General features: G+C 44.1%; 1 protein-coding gene across 4 annotated transcripts in view; it reads right to left on the bottom strand.

Moving 5' to 3' along the window:
- The window catches only part of TSPAN14 (tetraspanin 14), an 83,452-nt gene that overhangs the window by 44,088 nt on the left and 22,561 nt on the right, over positions 1-16,803 (bottom strand). For 3 of the 4 annotated variants that reach the window (XM_005293956.5, XM_005293957.5, XM_065551792.1), the window contains one exon: positions 2,304-2,401. In XM_005293956.5, the coding sequence (XP_005294013.1) occupies positions 2,304-2,384 (81 nt within the window). In that variant the 5' untranslated portion in view covers positions 2,385-2,401. Of the gene's footprint in view, positions 1-2,303; positions 2,402-2,748; positions 2,931-16,803 lie in introns of those variants that run through there. The other variant, XM_065551793.1, reaches the window with a different exon arrangement.

Genomic DNA, 16,803 nt, shown 5'->3' with positions numbered 1-16,803 from the left:
TAAACGGTTGAGATGGGCTTGTGAATGTGTTTGGCCTGCACTTTTCTGCAACTCCAGCCTTCCTCCACAGAAAGAAGCAAAGTCTTGAAGTCACTGTCAAAGCACAATCTGACCCTCCCAACCACTATAGTCCTGACCCCATGCAACAGACTGCCAGGTCAGCCGAGAGAGGTACTTCCAAGGCTAAATTAAATAGCCTCTTCTACAACAGATAGGTCACCATATTGTATATCTTATCAAGGCGGTTTAAGCCTGAGGTACAATCATTTACCAGCACACTCAGAGCTTTTAATGCAAGTCCCAAAACATTAAATTGGAAGGGTGCAAAGACTCAACTATTATCTCTTCAAAATTACAGCCCTATGATTAAATTCAGCACTTGAAACATTAAACAGTGATCCGGAAGGGGAGGGAAAAGCTATAGCTCAAAACCAGAATGCTCAAGTTCTCTGCTCCTTTATCCCTCTTTAGCAAAGAACCTTTGCAAAATCTTTGCTCTTTCTTCTCTCAGAATCAGCTCTCATTCCAGTGAGCAACAAGGCAAACTGAACGCCCAGAGGTAAGGAAAAGGAACAGTTAAAGATCACTATCAGTTTTTAGAAAGGTTGGGAACAGAGGGGTAAAGAAAAAGGTCACTCTATCCTTTGCGAAGAAAAAGAAAAAAAACGTGATAAAGGATGGGAGAACTTAGAATGAGAAGGAAAACTGAGTTGCTATAAGAGACTAGTTACAGATCATTGATAGTCTTGCGGAAGTGTCAGGGACTTCTGACCCTTTCCTAGTGCTGTACATTCCTATTGTCAAGTTACAAAAACAAAATGATTTGACAGTTACATGACAAGCCTAGCACAGAAGGTTAGGACTATCATAATGCTATCATGGAAAACAGAAATATCCCCTGCTGGAGAATCTCTCCTTTTTCCACATTACTTGTTCTATTGTGAACTATCATCTACACTATCTCAGTTTAGAGGTCCCGGTTTTCATTAAAAATGACTTGCCTTCAGCTAAGGATATGGCCTACTAAACAAGAATGGTCACCAGTGATAGCAGCTTCCAACATAGCTAGATCCCAGCTGGTGTAAGTCAGTATGGTTCCACTGGCTTTAATGGAAATATGTCAATTTGTACCCCTGGTGTCATGGTATCAAGTTTTATGAAGGAAAAACAAATAGTCATTTTGATGTCTTCTCTCTCTCTCTCTCTCTCTCTCTCCCCCCTCCCCCCCCGCCCACCCACCAAAAAAAAAAAAAAAAAAAAAACCACCACACCCCGGTGGTGTGTGGGTTACACATACACCTCTCAAGCCATTGTTCAGAGATTTTTCCATTACTATCCATTTGCTCTGCACACGCACTTTGTACAATCTCATGCCACAGAGAGGCGATATAGAGCTGTGCGGGCAGTTCCTTCTTTATCTGAACGTCTAACACAGAACACAGTCTAAAGCAGAGGAGAAGGAGAGCAGTAGCGGAGCACCCATATGAACACACACTTTGAAGAACCACAGTTCCTGCACAAGGGGAGTAACCTCCTCTTCTTATTCTTTGAGTAGTGTCCTTATGGGTGCTCCACTTTATGTGACTCCTGAGCGGCATCCCCACAGTGCTGAAGAAGTGCATGCACATCTGAAATGGAGCACCTAAAGGGACACTAGTCAAAGGAAAATTACTGTTTTTGATGTTCAGAAGATCTTTGATAACTTCCCATGTTACTCTTCTTCAATACACACACACACACACACACACACACACACACACACACACACACTCGGTGCTTCCTGGTTCCAGCCTGGATCAGGACAGAGGAGCCACAATGTCCAGGAAAGGCTATTCAAGTAGCATTTCCATACCCAAAAGATTCAGACTAGAGAGGCATCTGAATCAGTCCATATACCTGGATGTCTCTGCCAGGAGCCATCCATAATTCAGATGGACATCCAAGATTCTGAGACTAGACTATCAACTTCTATATTGTTTTTCTAACCTAAACTGTCAACTCGCTGGAGCCAGGACCACATTTTTCTTTGTTATTTGTACTGGATTGAGCCTACTGACATGCTGAAACCAACAAGACAATATCCAAAAATCTGGACATTTGTCTGCCTCCAATTTAAGTTGGAAGTGAAGTTAGTTTGAGTGTTTCAGTCATGCTTGGCCATATCACAAAAGCCTCCATCCAAGTCCATGCCATTCACTTTCTCGCTGAGTAATATGCACGTGCTGAAGGACATCATTTCAGGGAGACAAGTCCCAGGCTGAGGACCTCATGCTACAGAAGGAGAGTTTTGGCCTTGTACTCACCCAAAAGATGATATTGTAGCTGAAAAGCAGGTATTTGTACCAACAGCTGATTTCTGGGTTAGAGTATCGGTAATAGTGCATCTTCTATACAGCAATATCTGCAGAGGAGGAAGAGAAGAAAGAAGAAAAAAAAAAGTCAGTTCAGTCTAAAAATTCAGACGTTTAATGTGAGCTTTCTTCAGACTCAGAGAAAGTAAAGTCCCTATTCCAAAAGTTTATATTAAAAGGATTACTGTAACTTGAAATCTAGTCAATTTCAAAAAGATATTCAGTGAAGTTTCAGATACCACACCTGACATCTGGTTCTTCAAAAAAGAACTAGATAAATACATGGAGGATAGGTCCATCAATGGCTATTAGCGAGGATGGGCAGGAATGGTGTCCCTAGCCTCTGTTTGCCAGAAGCTGGGAATGAGTGACAGGGGATGGATCACTTGATGATTACCTGTTCACTCCCTCTGGGGCACCTGGCACTGACCACTGTCGAAAGAAAGACAGGATACTGGGCTAGACAGACCTTTGGTCTGATTCAGTAGGGCCATTCTTATGACTCCAAGTCCCACTGCCAATTCTTGTGGCTTTACAATATTTTCTAGTTTTTAACCAGTTCTGTCTCCCTGTTGCCATCTGAGAGAGGGAAACAAAACTATACAGTTAAACCCAAAGACCCACATCGATGGGTTCAGGCTCTGTATTAAAACAGACACAATCCCTTCTGTGCCCCCCTTGGCCCAAGACACTCCATGCACAGACATTGACTTGGACTTTGCATACAGGCTGCTTGTCCTTTTCCCACCATGCCTGATGGACTTAAGATGTGATAGTAAATATGGTGGTATGCAGTGAGATGGAGGAGATGCAGCTTTAAGTAACTGAGAAAGAATGGTGCAGTGGGAGCTTTTGTTGTTAGGCTGTGACAGACTGTAGCACTGTGGTATTTTTGATCTTCCTATACTGCATCAAATTTGCATAATTGGTTTTATTTAGATTACAAGTCATACAGTTACGAAAGCTTTGAGCTGATGGGCATTGCAGAGTTCTGCTTTCTGGGATTCTCGTATTCTAAGGACGTCAGCATCAGCCACGGGAGTTGCTCAATGTTTCAGAAAACTGAAGCCTTCCAGGGCATTATGCCTAACCCATCTCTCTACAGGAATGCAGCAGAATGCCCCATATGGAAAACCAAAACCACAAAGAGCAAAGCTTCCCAGCCAAAAGCTGTTATGCTGAAGAAGTCCTAAAGAACCCAGTGTGTGAGAAAGGCCCAGCAGCCAACACCAGTTGGTCTGTCACTCTGAGACCTGGGCAGGAGAGGGTTAACACCATTTCCACATTTCAACCCTCTAATCATGCCTTTAAAAATCAAGAGTTTTCCTCCCAGGAGATTTTCATAGAGGCTTAGCAAGGGAGAGGGAGTAATAAGATTTTTCAAATGGTTTTACCCCAAATAAGAAATGAGACAAGATGTTTGTTGTGGAATTACATTAAATGGTGTAAGAGAGAAAGCGGGGGGAAACCGACATCCACAGTACCAGCCTGATAGGGCCAGACTGTAACTTTATAGGCTGCCTAGAGTAAGGCAGGGGCACATAGCAGGGTAGTCCCAGAAGCAGATTCAACCACAACTCCTCCCCTTTTGATTTGGACAGCGAGAAAGTTATTTCAACTCTTTTTGCAGCGCAGCATACTCCTGCATGTCAGCTGGCCATCTGGGAGGAGGTGTAGAGAAAGGACAGCTCCAGGGCTACTTCTAACCCCCAACCCATCTGCTCACTTCTTTGCAGCGGGGGGAATTCAGGCTGAGCAACTACTGCTCTTCCATCACACAAAGCAGGGTCACAAGCTGTGTACGACAAGTGGTTGAATAGGACCCTCATACTTAATTAAGCACTTCTCTAATAATTACCCCTTGGTGTCTGTCTGAGGCATCACAGAATGGTCTAGTACAAAGTTGTGTTGTATTCTTGGTTGTAACAAGAAATTCAGTAGGATGATGGAGAGGTTTGTCTCACAGATTCACTATAAAAATCATTCCACCCATTACCACCTTCGCGCCCCACCCCCTGCAAAAAACAAAATAAAAACCATACACAATTATCTATTTTGAAGAATATCCCATTTTACATAAGACTGCCTCTTTGAGCTTTAAAAAGGCATTGCTAAATGTTTCCAGCAGCATGATGGAGTACTGCCACCAGGTCTGTTTTTAAGTTTCATAACCAAACCCTGTCTCATATCAAGTTGCCATGAACTTGAAACTCAGCATCAAGCACAAACTTTTGGCTGCAAAAAGGGAGTAATGCCAAATCAAGCCCCTAGGGAGTAGAAGTCAAGATTATCCTTTGCCCATGGGGTTCCATGCATGGAGTGTCCAAGATGCACCTCTCTCAGAAGGAAATTAAAGTGGTCTCATAGGTCTGGGGACATCAAGACCAGATATCACCTGGTAGTCACTTTGGGGCCTCTGCAGTTTTCCTGACAACCAGCTGCATCTGATGGTCTTCGCCTATTTAGAAAACAAGTCAAAACATCCTCATCCCACGCTTATTCACTGACATATTCCGCATCCAGCATTCCTTTGTGATGTTCCTCACACAGCTTTTGGGAAACTCCCATTAATTCAAAACACAAATCCTAATTAGGAGGTCCATTATCTACCTCAGACTATGGGAGTAAGATTTACTTATATTGGGCTATACGTAGGCGCCTCGATCGAGATACAAAAGGAGCGCTTAAAGACGATAAAGTCATTGCGGAGAAACTAAACGAATTCTTTGCTTCAGTCTTCATAGCTGAGGATGTTAGAGCGATTCCCAAACCTGAACCAGCTTTTGTAGGTGACAAATCTGAGGAACTGTCAGAGATTGAAGTGTCATTAGGAGGAGGTTTTGGAATTAATTGATAGACAACATTTACAAGACACCGGGACCAGATGGCATTCACCCAAGAGTTCTGAAAGAACTCAAATGTGAAGTCGCGGAACTATTAACTAGGGTTTAGATCGGCTTCTGTACCCAACGACTGGAAGATAGCTAATGTAACGCCAATATTTAAAAAGAGCTCTAGAGGTGATCCCGGCAATTACAGACTAGTAAGTCTAACGTCGGTACCGGGCAAATTAGTCCTAGAAACAATAGTAAAAGAATAAAATTGTCAGACACATAGAAGAACATAAAATTGTTGGGCAAAAGTCAACATGGTTTCTGTAAAGGGAAATCGTGTCTTACTAATCTATTAGAGTTCTTTGAAGGGGTCAAACAAACATGTGAACAAGGGGGATCCAGTGGACATAGTGTACTTAGATTTCCAGAAAGCCTTTGACAAGGTCCCTCACCAAAGGCTCTTACGTAAATTAAGTTGTCATGGGATAAAAGGGAAGGTCCTTTCATGGATTGAGAACTGGTTAAAAGACAAGGTAGGAATTAATGGTAAATTCTCAGAATGGAGAGGGGTAACTAGTGGTGTTCCCCAAGGGTCAGTCCTAGGACCAATCCTATTCAACTTATTCATAAATGATCTGGAGAAAGGGGTAAACAGTGAGGTGGCAAAGTTTGCAGGTGATACTAAACTGCTCAAGATAGTTAAGACCAAAGCAGACTGTGAAGAACTTCAAAAAGATCTCACAAAACTAAGGGATTGGGCAACAAAATGGCAAATGAAATTTAATGTTGATAAATGTAAAGTAATGCACATTGGAAAAAATTAGCCCCAACTATACATACAATATGATGTATACATACAATATGATGGGGGCTAATTTAGCTACAACAAATCAGGAAAAAGATCTTGCAGTCATCGTGGATAGTTCTCTGAAGATGTCCATGCAGTGTGCAGAGGTGGTCAAAAAAGCAAACAGGATGTTAGGAATCATTAAAAAGGGGATAGAGAATAAGACGGAGAATATATTATTGCCCTTATATAAATCAATGGTACGCCCACATCTTGAATACTGCGTACAGATGTGGTCTCCTCATCTCAAAAAAAGAGAGATACTGGCACTAGAAAAAGGTTCAGAGAAGGGCAACTAAAATGATTAGGGGTTTGGAATGGGTCCCATATGAGGAGAGATTAAAGAGGCTAGGACTTTTCAGCTTGGAAAAGAGGAGACTAAGGGGGGGATATGATAGAGGTATACAAAATCATGAGTGATGGGGAGAAAGTGGATAAGGAAAAGTTTACTTATTCCCATAATACAAGAACTAGGGGTCACCAAATTAAATTAACGGGCAGCAGGTTTAAAACAAATAAAAGGAAGTTATTCTTCACACAGCACACAGTCAACTTGTGGAACTCCTTACCTGAGGAGGTTGTGAAGGCTAGGACTATAACAGCGTTCAAAAGAGAACCGGATAAATTCATGGAGGTTAAGTCCGTTAATGGCTATTAGCCAGGATGGGTAAGGAATGGTGTCCCTAGCCTCTGTTTGTCAGAGGGTGGAGATGGATGGCAGGAGAGAGATCACTTGATCATTGCCTGTTAGGTTCACTCCCTCTGGGGCACCTGGCATTGGCCACTGTCGGTAGACAGGATCCTGGGCTAGATGGACCTTTGGTCTGACCCGGTATGGACGTTCTTATGACCTCTAAATAGCAGTACCTGGATTTGCTGCTTGGCTAACATACATATTATTTCGTACAGAGAAGCGTCTCTTAATATCAAAACATTGAACTCAAAATTAAGTTCATAGTGCTGAGGACCTAGGGAGGTTTATTTTGAAGAGATAGAGAAGGCATAAGAGAGCCAAAGTCAACTTCCAAGCTGTTGGACCAATTCCCTCCCTTTCTCGTTAAGATATTTCAGCCAGCGTACCCTTTCACCTATCAGCAGAAGCTCATAATGGAAAACTAGAAGATAAAGTGATGAAATATGGACTTTGGTCATTTATGAACCGTGGACAATCCCATTATTGATAATCAGGTCTTTCCTTCTCCTGGGATCAATTCACTCAAAATATACTGATTGGGCTTAGCCTAACACGGAGCAGTTTTGAAAGCTTTTGAAGTCAGTGGGAATTTTACTAGACTTCAATGTGAGCAGAGAATTAGGCCACTGTAGAGGTCTTTTGAAAAAAATCTCTCCACTGGGTGCTTATCAACTCCCCCCTCGACGTACAGAACAGGCAGTAGGGCGGAAACAGCCAAAGCTGGGACTACTGCAGTGTGGGGGGAAGTGGTAAACTGGGGACCAGCTGGAGTCACCTCTTCCCCCAGCAGTGTCCTGGGGAGACTCACACACTGGGGACAGCAGGACCCAGGTGGTGTCAAAATTACAGATAGGAGCAAGCTAGAGACTCCAGGCAGTAGAGGGTAGAAGCAGCCAAAGCAGGGACCTTGGTAGACAGTTCAACTGAAAAGGATCGGTTTTGATTGGACTTTCGCTGACTGGCTGTTTGCTGCAGCCCTCCCTCTGAGTCTCTTCACTCCATATCTGCCCTTCTTCTCCTGTCCCCCCTCAACTTCCTTTCCCCTTTAGCTGATCCCCACCTATCATACTGTTCATTCTGCTACTGGGTTCTACCCCTTCCTGCACCTGTGTCTCTTTTCCATTTAGATTTTAAGCACTTCAGGGAGGAACAGTCTGCTACTCTGACATTTCCTAACACAATGGAGCCCCACTGCTGGTTAGCCCTTAGTCACTACTGTAATAAAAATGTTAAAACAAGAAAAATGAGTGAGAATGCTGAAGAATGTGGTACTGTTGCTACACAGCACCCCAAACAAGAATACCCGTAGCTAGGGCAAAGGAATTGTTCACGTGTTTTATTTTAAACAAAAACACAACAAACGACAACTCTGGTTCTTGTACCGCGTGAAAATGTGTTCACTTGTGCTCAGAAATTGCTTACATGACCTTTATTCTTTTAAAAAATATAGAGAATGGTAGCACGTAATTCAGACCTCCAAAGTCAAGGGCACACGAAAGAAAGTACATTTCAATTTTCCTTTTCGCAATAGATCGTACCTCAGTGCGCCTTAAAACTTTATATTTCCCCTTGAAACACAGAAAGAGCATGCATTTTAGCAAATGAAAGAATAATTATAGTACATTCTTGGCTACAGGAGCAGTACTGTGTGGCCATATAAGGCTTTATAGATTACTGAACTCACAGAGTCTCCACTCTGATGTAAATACAAACCTTTTCAATGGCCACTGAAGGACTGATCTGTATCAATTTATAAATACTGTAAGCAGGCACCTGCAAAAGAGGGAGAGGGGGACAAGTAGGGGCACAGGCCCTCCAATAATGGGTGGGGGCACAGAACTCTTCTGGCCCCAGGACCACAGTGGGGAGAGTGAGCTTCAGCCCCCGGGCTGCAGCAGGGGCACAGAATGAGCCCCCTCCAAAAGTGGTCAAATTTAAATTCCTGCACACACCCCTAACTGTAAGTGAGCAACTCATGGGAAATGTTTATTGTAGGAATATACGGAAGGGTTTCCTGTAGGCACATGGAGGTTTAGGTTAATAGCCAGCAGGTAACACTAGGGTTCCCATACGTCCGGATTTTCCCGGACATGTCCGGCTTTTTGGGCTCCAAATCCCCGTCCGGGGGGAAATCCCAAAAAGCCGGACATGTCCGGGAAAATCGGGACATGCGGGGCCGGTGGTGTTGGGCCGGGGGCCGGGCGCCGAGCCAGGCCGGGGGCGCGGTGCCGAGCCAGGCCGGGGGCCTTGGACCAGCAGTGCTGGGCGGGCCGGGGGTGCTCGGCCGGGGGCCGGGCCCGGGGCCAGCACCCCAGGGCCTGAGCCGACCCAGGTTGGAGACGCCGGGGGGGGGGGGGGGGGGGGGGCGCCAGACTAGGCCGCGCCTCCTCCCCCCACACCCCCCTTACCTGCTTCAGGCTTCCCGCGAATCAAATGTTCGCGGGAAGCAGGGGAGGGGGCAGAGTTGGGGCGGGGACTTTGGGGAAGGGGCGGAATTGGGGCATGGGCGGGGCTGGGGGTGGGGCCGGGGGCTCAAAATATGGTAACCCTAGGTAACACAACAGCTCCAGCTATAAACGCTTCCTGGTAAAGAAGGCAGAAGATTAGGAAACAACGTCTGTGTTATTAAACTGTGAAGATGATACTGAAATTATAAAGCTTGTTTTGCCCAGATAAGAAACAGGCTGGACTGAAGGGGTCTGAAATACTTGAACCCTAGAGAGGGGCGAAAAGTTGCAGCTACCTCTGTAATTATGACAGACTCCCATCAGCTTGAGAAGACCCACATACCATCTGACAGTATTACTCCTATTAGGGCTAAAAGTAGCATCTAAGGCTGCTAAACAGGATTACAGGGCTGTCCCCACGCACCCACACTCTTTCAGTTTACTTTGTGCAGAGTCAGCTTCAAGGTTTTGCTACTTGTTAGTTGCACTTCCTGGGCCTGTTTCTCCACTGCCTTGAACCTTGTTAGAATCAGGCTCCCTTTCTCATGCTCTAGCACTGCAACATGACTTTCCATGACATGTTCTGGGGGAAAGCTTACAGCCACACCCTGGCACAGGACCTGCAAGAGGGTGTTTACCAGAAACAGCAACGCCCAAATGGAAACTGAGCAGACAGACATGTCCACAAAGCATAAAAGGAAGGGTGGCCCAACATTAGCACTTCTGTCGGTCACGGGTGTGAAAAAACCCCACATCCCTGACAAACAGAAGTACTGGTGTGGACAGCACTATGTCAGCAGGAGATGCTTTCCCGCCGACATAGCTACTGCCGCTCACTGGGGGTGGCTTAATTATGCTGGCAGGAGAGCTCTCTCCCGCAAGCATAGAGCGGCCACATGCGAGAGCTTACAACTGCAGTGTACAGCTGCAAGATCTGTAGTTTAAACATAACTAAGATGATGCACACAAAGAAACAAGGGCTAGAGTCTCCCTGGTTCATATGGGGGAAGGAAGGGTCACGGAGTATTTCAATTTAAATGTGTTGTTAAGTATCAAGCTGCAAATAGAGAATTAGTTATATAACCAAGGTATCTTGCCTTGGATCTAGTAGACCAGGAGGATCCAGGAGAAAAAGCAGCAAGTTAACAGTCCTAAAATGCAACGGAAACAAAAAGACAGCCAAGCTATTGAAGAACCCAGAAGGAACTCTCTCCCCCCCCCTCCCCCCCCCCCCCCCACCACACACACACACTTCGAGATCTTATTTTCTGCCTGGCTTCCTCCCCTCACTGTTTCCCAGACCTACCTTGATTGTTCAGGCCTTAACTTCAGTGAAAAGCCCACTACAAGAATATCAGCTTCTTCCACATCCTTACTGACAAGCAGGGATCCCAACTGCCTAATCATCTTGACCTTTCTATGACTGGTAACACATTTCTCCTTACTTCCCTTTATGTTGGCCAGCTTCCCAGCCATGACGAACCAACTGCCTGACCTGGAGGAGTGTCACTATGTAGGTAGTGAGGAATGCTACAGTACCACGTGATGCTAGGGGATTCACACTTGATCAAACCACACTGCTACAAGTCATCTCCTCCCCCCCACCCTTTCAGGAGGTAGGGTGGATCTCCAAGACACTGCATCTGCAATGGAGATCCTTAAAAGGAGCACCACAGCAGAAACACACACAGTTCCCCTTTGGAGCTGCCAGGATGAGTGTTCAGCAATGTGGAAGGAGACAGAATCTGTTCCACCTTGTATTCAGGGGTGACACACTGAATGCCTTTCCCAGATCTGAAGAACTCTGTGTGGCTCAAAAGCTCATCTCTTTCACCAACAGAAGTTGGTCTAAAACAAACAATTTTCTTACCCCCTTGTCCTCCCAAATAAGTAGCTAGAGAGCAAGCAGGACAGCACACCATGCTCCCAAAAAAATTCCCTCCTCCACAGCGATGACTTCCAGGAAGGGGTAGGGGAGCACGTGGGAACTGACAGCTGTGCAAAAATTATTGCAAAACTGAACAACAGCTTCCTGAAGGGAGAAAGGACGACAGAATGGGGCATTTCTATGGAGTTCTTCATCCTCTTTAGCAGAAACTTGGGACCTATCTTCAGAGCCCTTCTGACCATCTTGGAGTCTTGAAAATAGAGAGGTAAAGGGCTTCTGTGCCCCTTACACCCACCTAAATTAAAAGGTCAGGATTTGGCCTACTGCCACTTTGGGGTGGGGGGGCAGGGGGAGAGAGAAGAAGAGTGACAGAGATGGTATCTTGCTGTTATAGACAAAATGTTCTAGGCAACTAAGACTGGGCACATCCAACTCCCTTCCCAAACTTTATTCCGAATTCTACAAATGGATTGGCTACATGTGCTTGAACAGGTCACTTAATTTCTTCCCCTTGGTACGTTTCCTAGTGTAGGAGATGCTCAGAAGTGTCAGTTGTCAGACCAAAATAAAGACATGCGGTTAGTAATATTAGCTTACCTCATAGGTTTCACAGATTAGCTAATTAATATTGTGAAGCGCTTTGAAGAGATATAAAGTGATATGTAGGTGGTAATCATCAGCTTTCCCTGCAATATATCTTATTTTATATAAGATATAAGCCAACAGTTATTTCCCACTTATAGCAATGGGAATTTCTTTCAGAGAACTAATACAGAGGGATGCTTCTAGCTTTCTAAAGACATATTTCAGCTCACAGCTGCACTGAGAAAAAGATATAGCCATTCAGCAAAAGAATGCTGTCGTTTCCAGTCAGAGGCAGTTCAACACTGTTATCTACAAAGTGCCAGGATTCTAAAGTTTATAATTGTGATATGATTCACTGCCAATAGATTTTTAACCCTTGCAGCACATGTGTGACCTAAACAGGATAAGCCTTTTCCATATATATTGTCTATGAAATGGCTTTAAAAACAAAGAAAAGGGAATGTTACAGATTTCCAAAATACTGTGATTTTTCTACAAAAGCATTGAAAAGAATGGACCAGAGCCTCAGCTATTGTTAATGTAGCAATGCAGATTTAAGTCAACGTACATGAGCTGCAGATCTGACCCAGTGTTTTTAAAACTATCCCAGCGCAAACCCAGGTAAAAAACACAGAGTAGATATGGAAATGGGGGGTGGGGATGGGGAAATGAAAGCTCCACCTAGTAAACATTAGGTCAAGACGGGACTGTCGAATTGTGGGGGGTGAATGCATGGTTATGCAGCTGGTGTCTGAGAGGGCTTTGGATTCTTCGACCATGGGATGTTGTTCCGGGAAGAAGGATTGCTAGGAAGAAATGTGATCCACCTAACGAAAAGAGGTAAGAGCATCTTCGCAGGCAGGCTTTCTAACCTATTAAGGAGGGCTTTAAAACTAGGTTCGCCAGGGGATGGTGACCTAAGCCCAGAGGTAAGTGGGATACCAAGAGGAAACACCAGGAAGAAGGTACAAGATGGGAAGCCTCCTGATTCACACTGAGAAAGTAGGGAAATTGGCTAGTTATCTTAGGTGCATGTACACTAACGCAAGAAGCCTGGGAAACAAGCAGGAAGAATTGGAAGACCTGGCACAATCAAAGAACTATGATGCGATTGGAACAACAGAAAGTTGGTGAGGCAGTTCACATGACTGGAGCACTGTCATGGATGGGTATAAGTGGCTCAGAAAGGCCAGTTAGGGGAGGAAAGGAAGAGGAGTTGCATTGTATGTAAAAGAGCGGTATGCTCAGAGCTCCAGTATGAAACTGGAGAAAAGCCTGTTGAGAGTCTTTGGGTTAAGTTTAGAGGCAAGAGCAACAAGGGTGATGTCGGGGTGGGTGTGTGCTATAGACCACTGGATCAGAAGGATGAGATAGACGAGGCTCTCTTTGGACAACTAACTGAAGTTTCCAGATCACAGGCCCGGATTCTAATGGGGGACTTCAAATCACCCTGACATCTGCTGGGAGAGCAATACAAAGACAATCCAGGAAGTTTTTGGAGAGTGTTGAGGACAACTTCCCCGTACAAGTGCTGAAGAACCAACTAGGGTAGGGATAAGATCCAGAGTGACCTAGACAAATTGGAGGATTGGGCCAAAAGAAATCTGATGAGGTTCAACAAGGACAAGTGCAGAGTCCTGCACTTAGGAAGGAAGAATCCCATGCACCGCTACAGGCTGGGGACTGACTGGCTAAGCAGCAGTTCTGCAGAAAAGGACCTGGGGATTACAGTGGACGAGAAGCTGGATACGAGTCAGCAGTGTGCCCTTGTTGCCAGGAAGGCCAACAGCATATTGGGCTGTATTAGTAGGAGCACTGCCAACAGATCGAGGGAAGTGATTATTTCCCTCTATTCAGAACTGGTGAGACCACACCTGGAGTACTGTGTCCAGTTTTGGTCCCCCCTCTACAGAAAGGATGTGGACAAATTGGAGAGAGGCCAGCGGAGGACAACAACAATGATTAGGGGGCTGGGGCACATGACTGACAAGGAGAGGCTGAGGAAACTGGGGTTATTTAGTCTGCAGAAGCGTACGGGGGAATTTGATAGCAGCCTTTAACTACCTGTAGGGGGGTTCCAAAGAGGATGGAGCTCGGCTGTTCTCAGTGGTGGCAGATGACAGAACAAGCAGCAATGGTCTCAAGTTGCAGGGCGGGAGGTCTAGGTTGGATATTAGGAAACACTATTTCACTAGGAGGGTGGTGAAGCACTGGAATGGGTTACCGAGGGAGGTGGTGGAATCTCCATCCTTAGAGGTTTTTAAGACCCGGCTTCACAAAGCCCTGGCTGGGATGATTTAGTTGGTGTTGGTCCTACTCTGAGCAGGGGAATGGACTAGATGACCTCCTGAGGTCTGTTCCAACCCTAAATATTCTATGTTTTAGACATGAGTTAGCAGGTCCACATAAAACTAGCTAGTGAAGCAACAAACCCTAAAATCAAGTATCAGAGGGGTAGCCGTGTTAGTCTGTATCCACAAAAACAACAAGGAGTCCGGTGGCACCTTAAAGACTAGCAGATTTATTTGGGCATAAGCTTTCGTGAGTACAAAACCCCACTTCTTCAGCTGCAGCCTTGTTGTTTTCATAAAATCAAAACAATCAGAGAGCAAAGCAGAGTTTCAAGAAGGTTACAAGGCTGTTGGTAACAAAACATTGAATTATTGGGGAGAAAAACATCCTGTCAAGTCTTTTGGCATGCTAGTTACTTCTATTATTTCATCCACACGGTATTGTTCTAGCTTGTTATTTTTTATAGTATAACAAGCTAATTTTTTTGATCTGGCAGCATGTGATTTACCACCTGTCCAGCTGAATGCTTGAAGCTGACAGGTTAATGTCTATTTAGAAGTGCCAACTATGGTAAGCATTTGTGAAAGCAAACTATCCCAATACAAAATTACCCTCTTCTCACCCTGTCAGGGTAGATTAAAATCAAGGCAATTTAAAACACCAAGTGGAAAGTCTCCATTAAAAAAAAAAAAAGTCACTGAATTCAAATCAACTTTTCTTTAGGAAATAACTGAAGTACAAATGGAAGAGTACACTCTCACTGGTTGATATAACCATTAAAACATGCTGATTTACAACTTAATAAAGCCTTAATACTAGATGGGATACATCTTTTTGCTACTTATGAGGGTACACCATAGCTATACACATTTAAGCAATTACATCAGAATCTCAAAATATTAAGCTAATCGTACATTTTTAGTATATTAGAAAATGGTGAATGACATTGCTTCTTCACTAGATAATCAACTTTCTGCTCATGATTTGTAGCAAGCTGCATTAGGGTGGCAATTAGAATTTAAACACAAAACAGCATATAAAATGTATTTGTATTAAACAAAAGAAGCTCTTAGCACAGTACATGACTCATTGCACCATATTTAAAAAGGTTGATCTCAAGTTAAATGGTCCTTCGCCCGCCCTCCTGATTTTCTCTTTATGTAGAGAAGCAGCTTTTAAATTTAAAGTTTTTGACAGATGCATGGATGCAGCATATTTAAATATTCTGAACTTAATAAAATTTACACCTTAGCATATTTTACATTAAGTTCAGATTTTTAAATATCTTTCCAAAAATCTTTTAAACAGAATAAAAAAATCCAATATAAAAAGATGCAATTATTTTGGTTAAAAAAATAAAATTGATTTTTATTCACATTGCTCCCAGTATTCCATTTCACAGCACTTTTTGCCAGTTCTCTCTACAAAGAAGGAAACCAGTCCTCTGACATTTCTCTCCTCCCCCTTAGTATCCTCCAAATATTCCATCGGACAGACCAGGTGCAGTGATGGTTCTACTAACTGTTATGTGCAGCACCCAGATACAATGGAGATGGTCGTATTAAAAATCTTTACATTAAGCTGATGAGCTGTAAAGAAAAGAAAAACCTGAGGGATCCCCAAGGCTGCAACAAACACCATAACACTCTTACTGTGAGGTAAAGGGAAAATAAGAGCTGTTGATTCTTTCAGTAGAAGAGATGTGAATCACCAAGTACAGTATCAGGTAAATCTGAAGGCATGCACTTGTGAGTCATTGAACAGTCAGTCACTTTCCCAGGAGCTCTGACTGAGGCTGGAATGAAATGGCTCAAGCATTATTTCCTTAAGGACATACATTTACTTCAGCTGTGATGTGAAAGCGTGGAGGAGGCTCTGCTCACTCCTGGGAGACAGGTGAAGCATTTAATGTTGAGAAAGCTACAAGAAAGGGAGATCTGGATCACGGCACCTGAGAATTCAGTGGGGCAGGCAACTTCAAACTATAACTCTATAGTCATGCAACGTACAACCATTTCTAACATGGTGGCCTGACTAGAAAATAGGGGCTGAGAATTGTTCTAGGATTCCTGAAGTCAGTGGAAATGGCAGACGATATCTTTGCTAAGTGACTTCTGGAATTTTTGTTTTGATCATCAGTGCCGTTCTGAAGGTCCAGGTCCTCCATTTTTCCACAGAACAAGTTCAACATGAGCAGTAGCAGTGCAGTCTACCCCACATCACCAGTGAGCCCATACTGGATAGAGGGGAATCTAGTCTCCATGACTGCACTATTTACTGAGACCAACTACAGAGCCTGTTACAACCAGGTCTCATGGAATATTCTATGACAGTGACATCTCTCCACTAGGAACTAGACAGAAACCAAACTCTTTCACATAAACCAACAGATGGTCACTGAGTAGGGAGGGACAAAGTTATGCAGAGACTTTAAAAGGAGGACAAGAGTTCATGTAGTGGAGAAGGGGGAGCCAATGCAGGTATTCAGAAAGGCACAATTCACACTGATTGCTCTGACCAAGCAATCGGCATGAAAGATCATCTGCCATCTTCCATTCAAAACTGTTAAAGAAGTCAAGCCAGGCGATGAGGTACTGAATGAGGAATTTTAACTGCCTGAAAAGAGAAAATGTTGAATCTTAGAAATATTGTGGAGGAGGAAGAGGCAAGGTAAGGACACAGGCTGACTGCAAGTAAGTCAAAGCTAATACCCATTATGTATAGGGATGACAGTGTAATCTTCAACAGTGACAGTATTGGGGTGCAGAAAGTTCAGGAGGAGAGATCAGGAATTCAAGTTTCTCCATGTTGAGCTTAATTTGACAAGGAGACCTCCAGGGGGAGTCTTGGGAAGCTCCCATATGC

The sequence above is a fragment of the Chrysemys picta genome, chromosome 7 (genome assembly GCF_011386835.1).
Source record: "Chrysemys picta bellii isolate R12L10 chromosome 7, ASM1138683v2, whole genome shotgun sequence".
NCBI lineage: Eukaryota > Metazoa > Chordata > Testudines > Emydidae > Chrysemys > Chrysemys picta.
The sequence above is the reverse complement of the archived record's forward strand: the minus strand, read 5'-3'. Positions and strand labels throughout refer to the sequence as shown.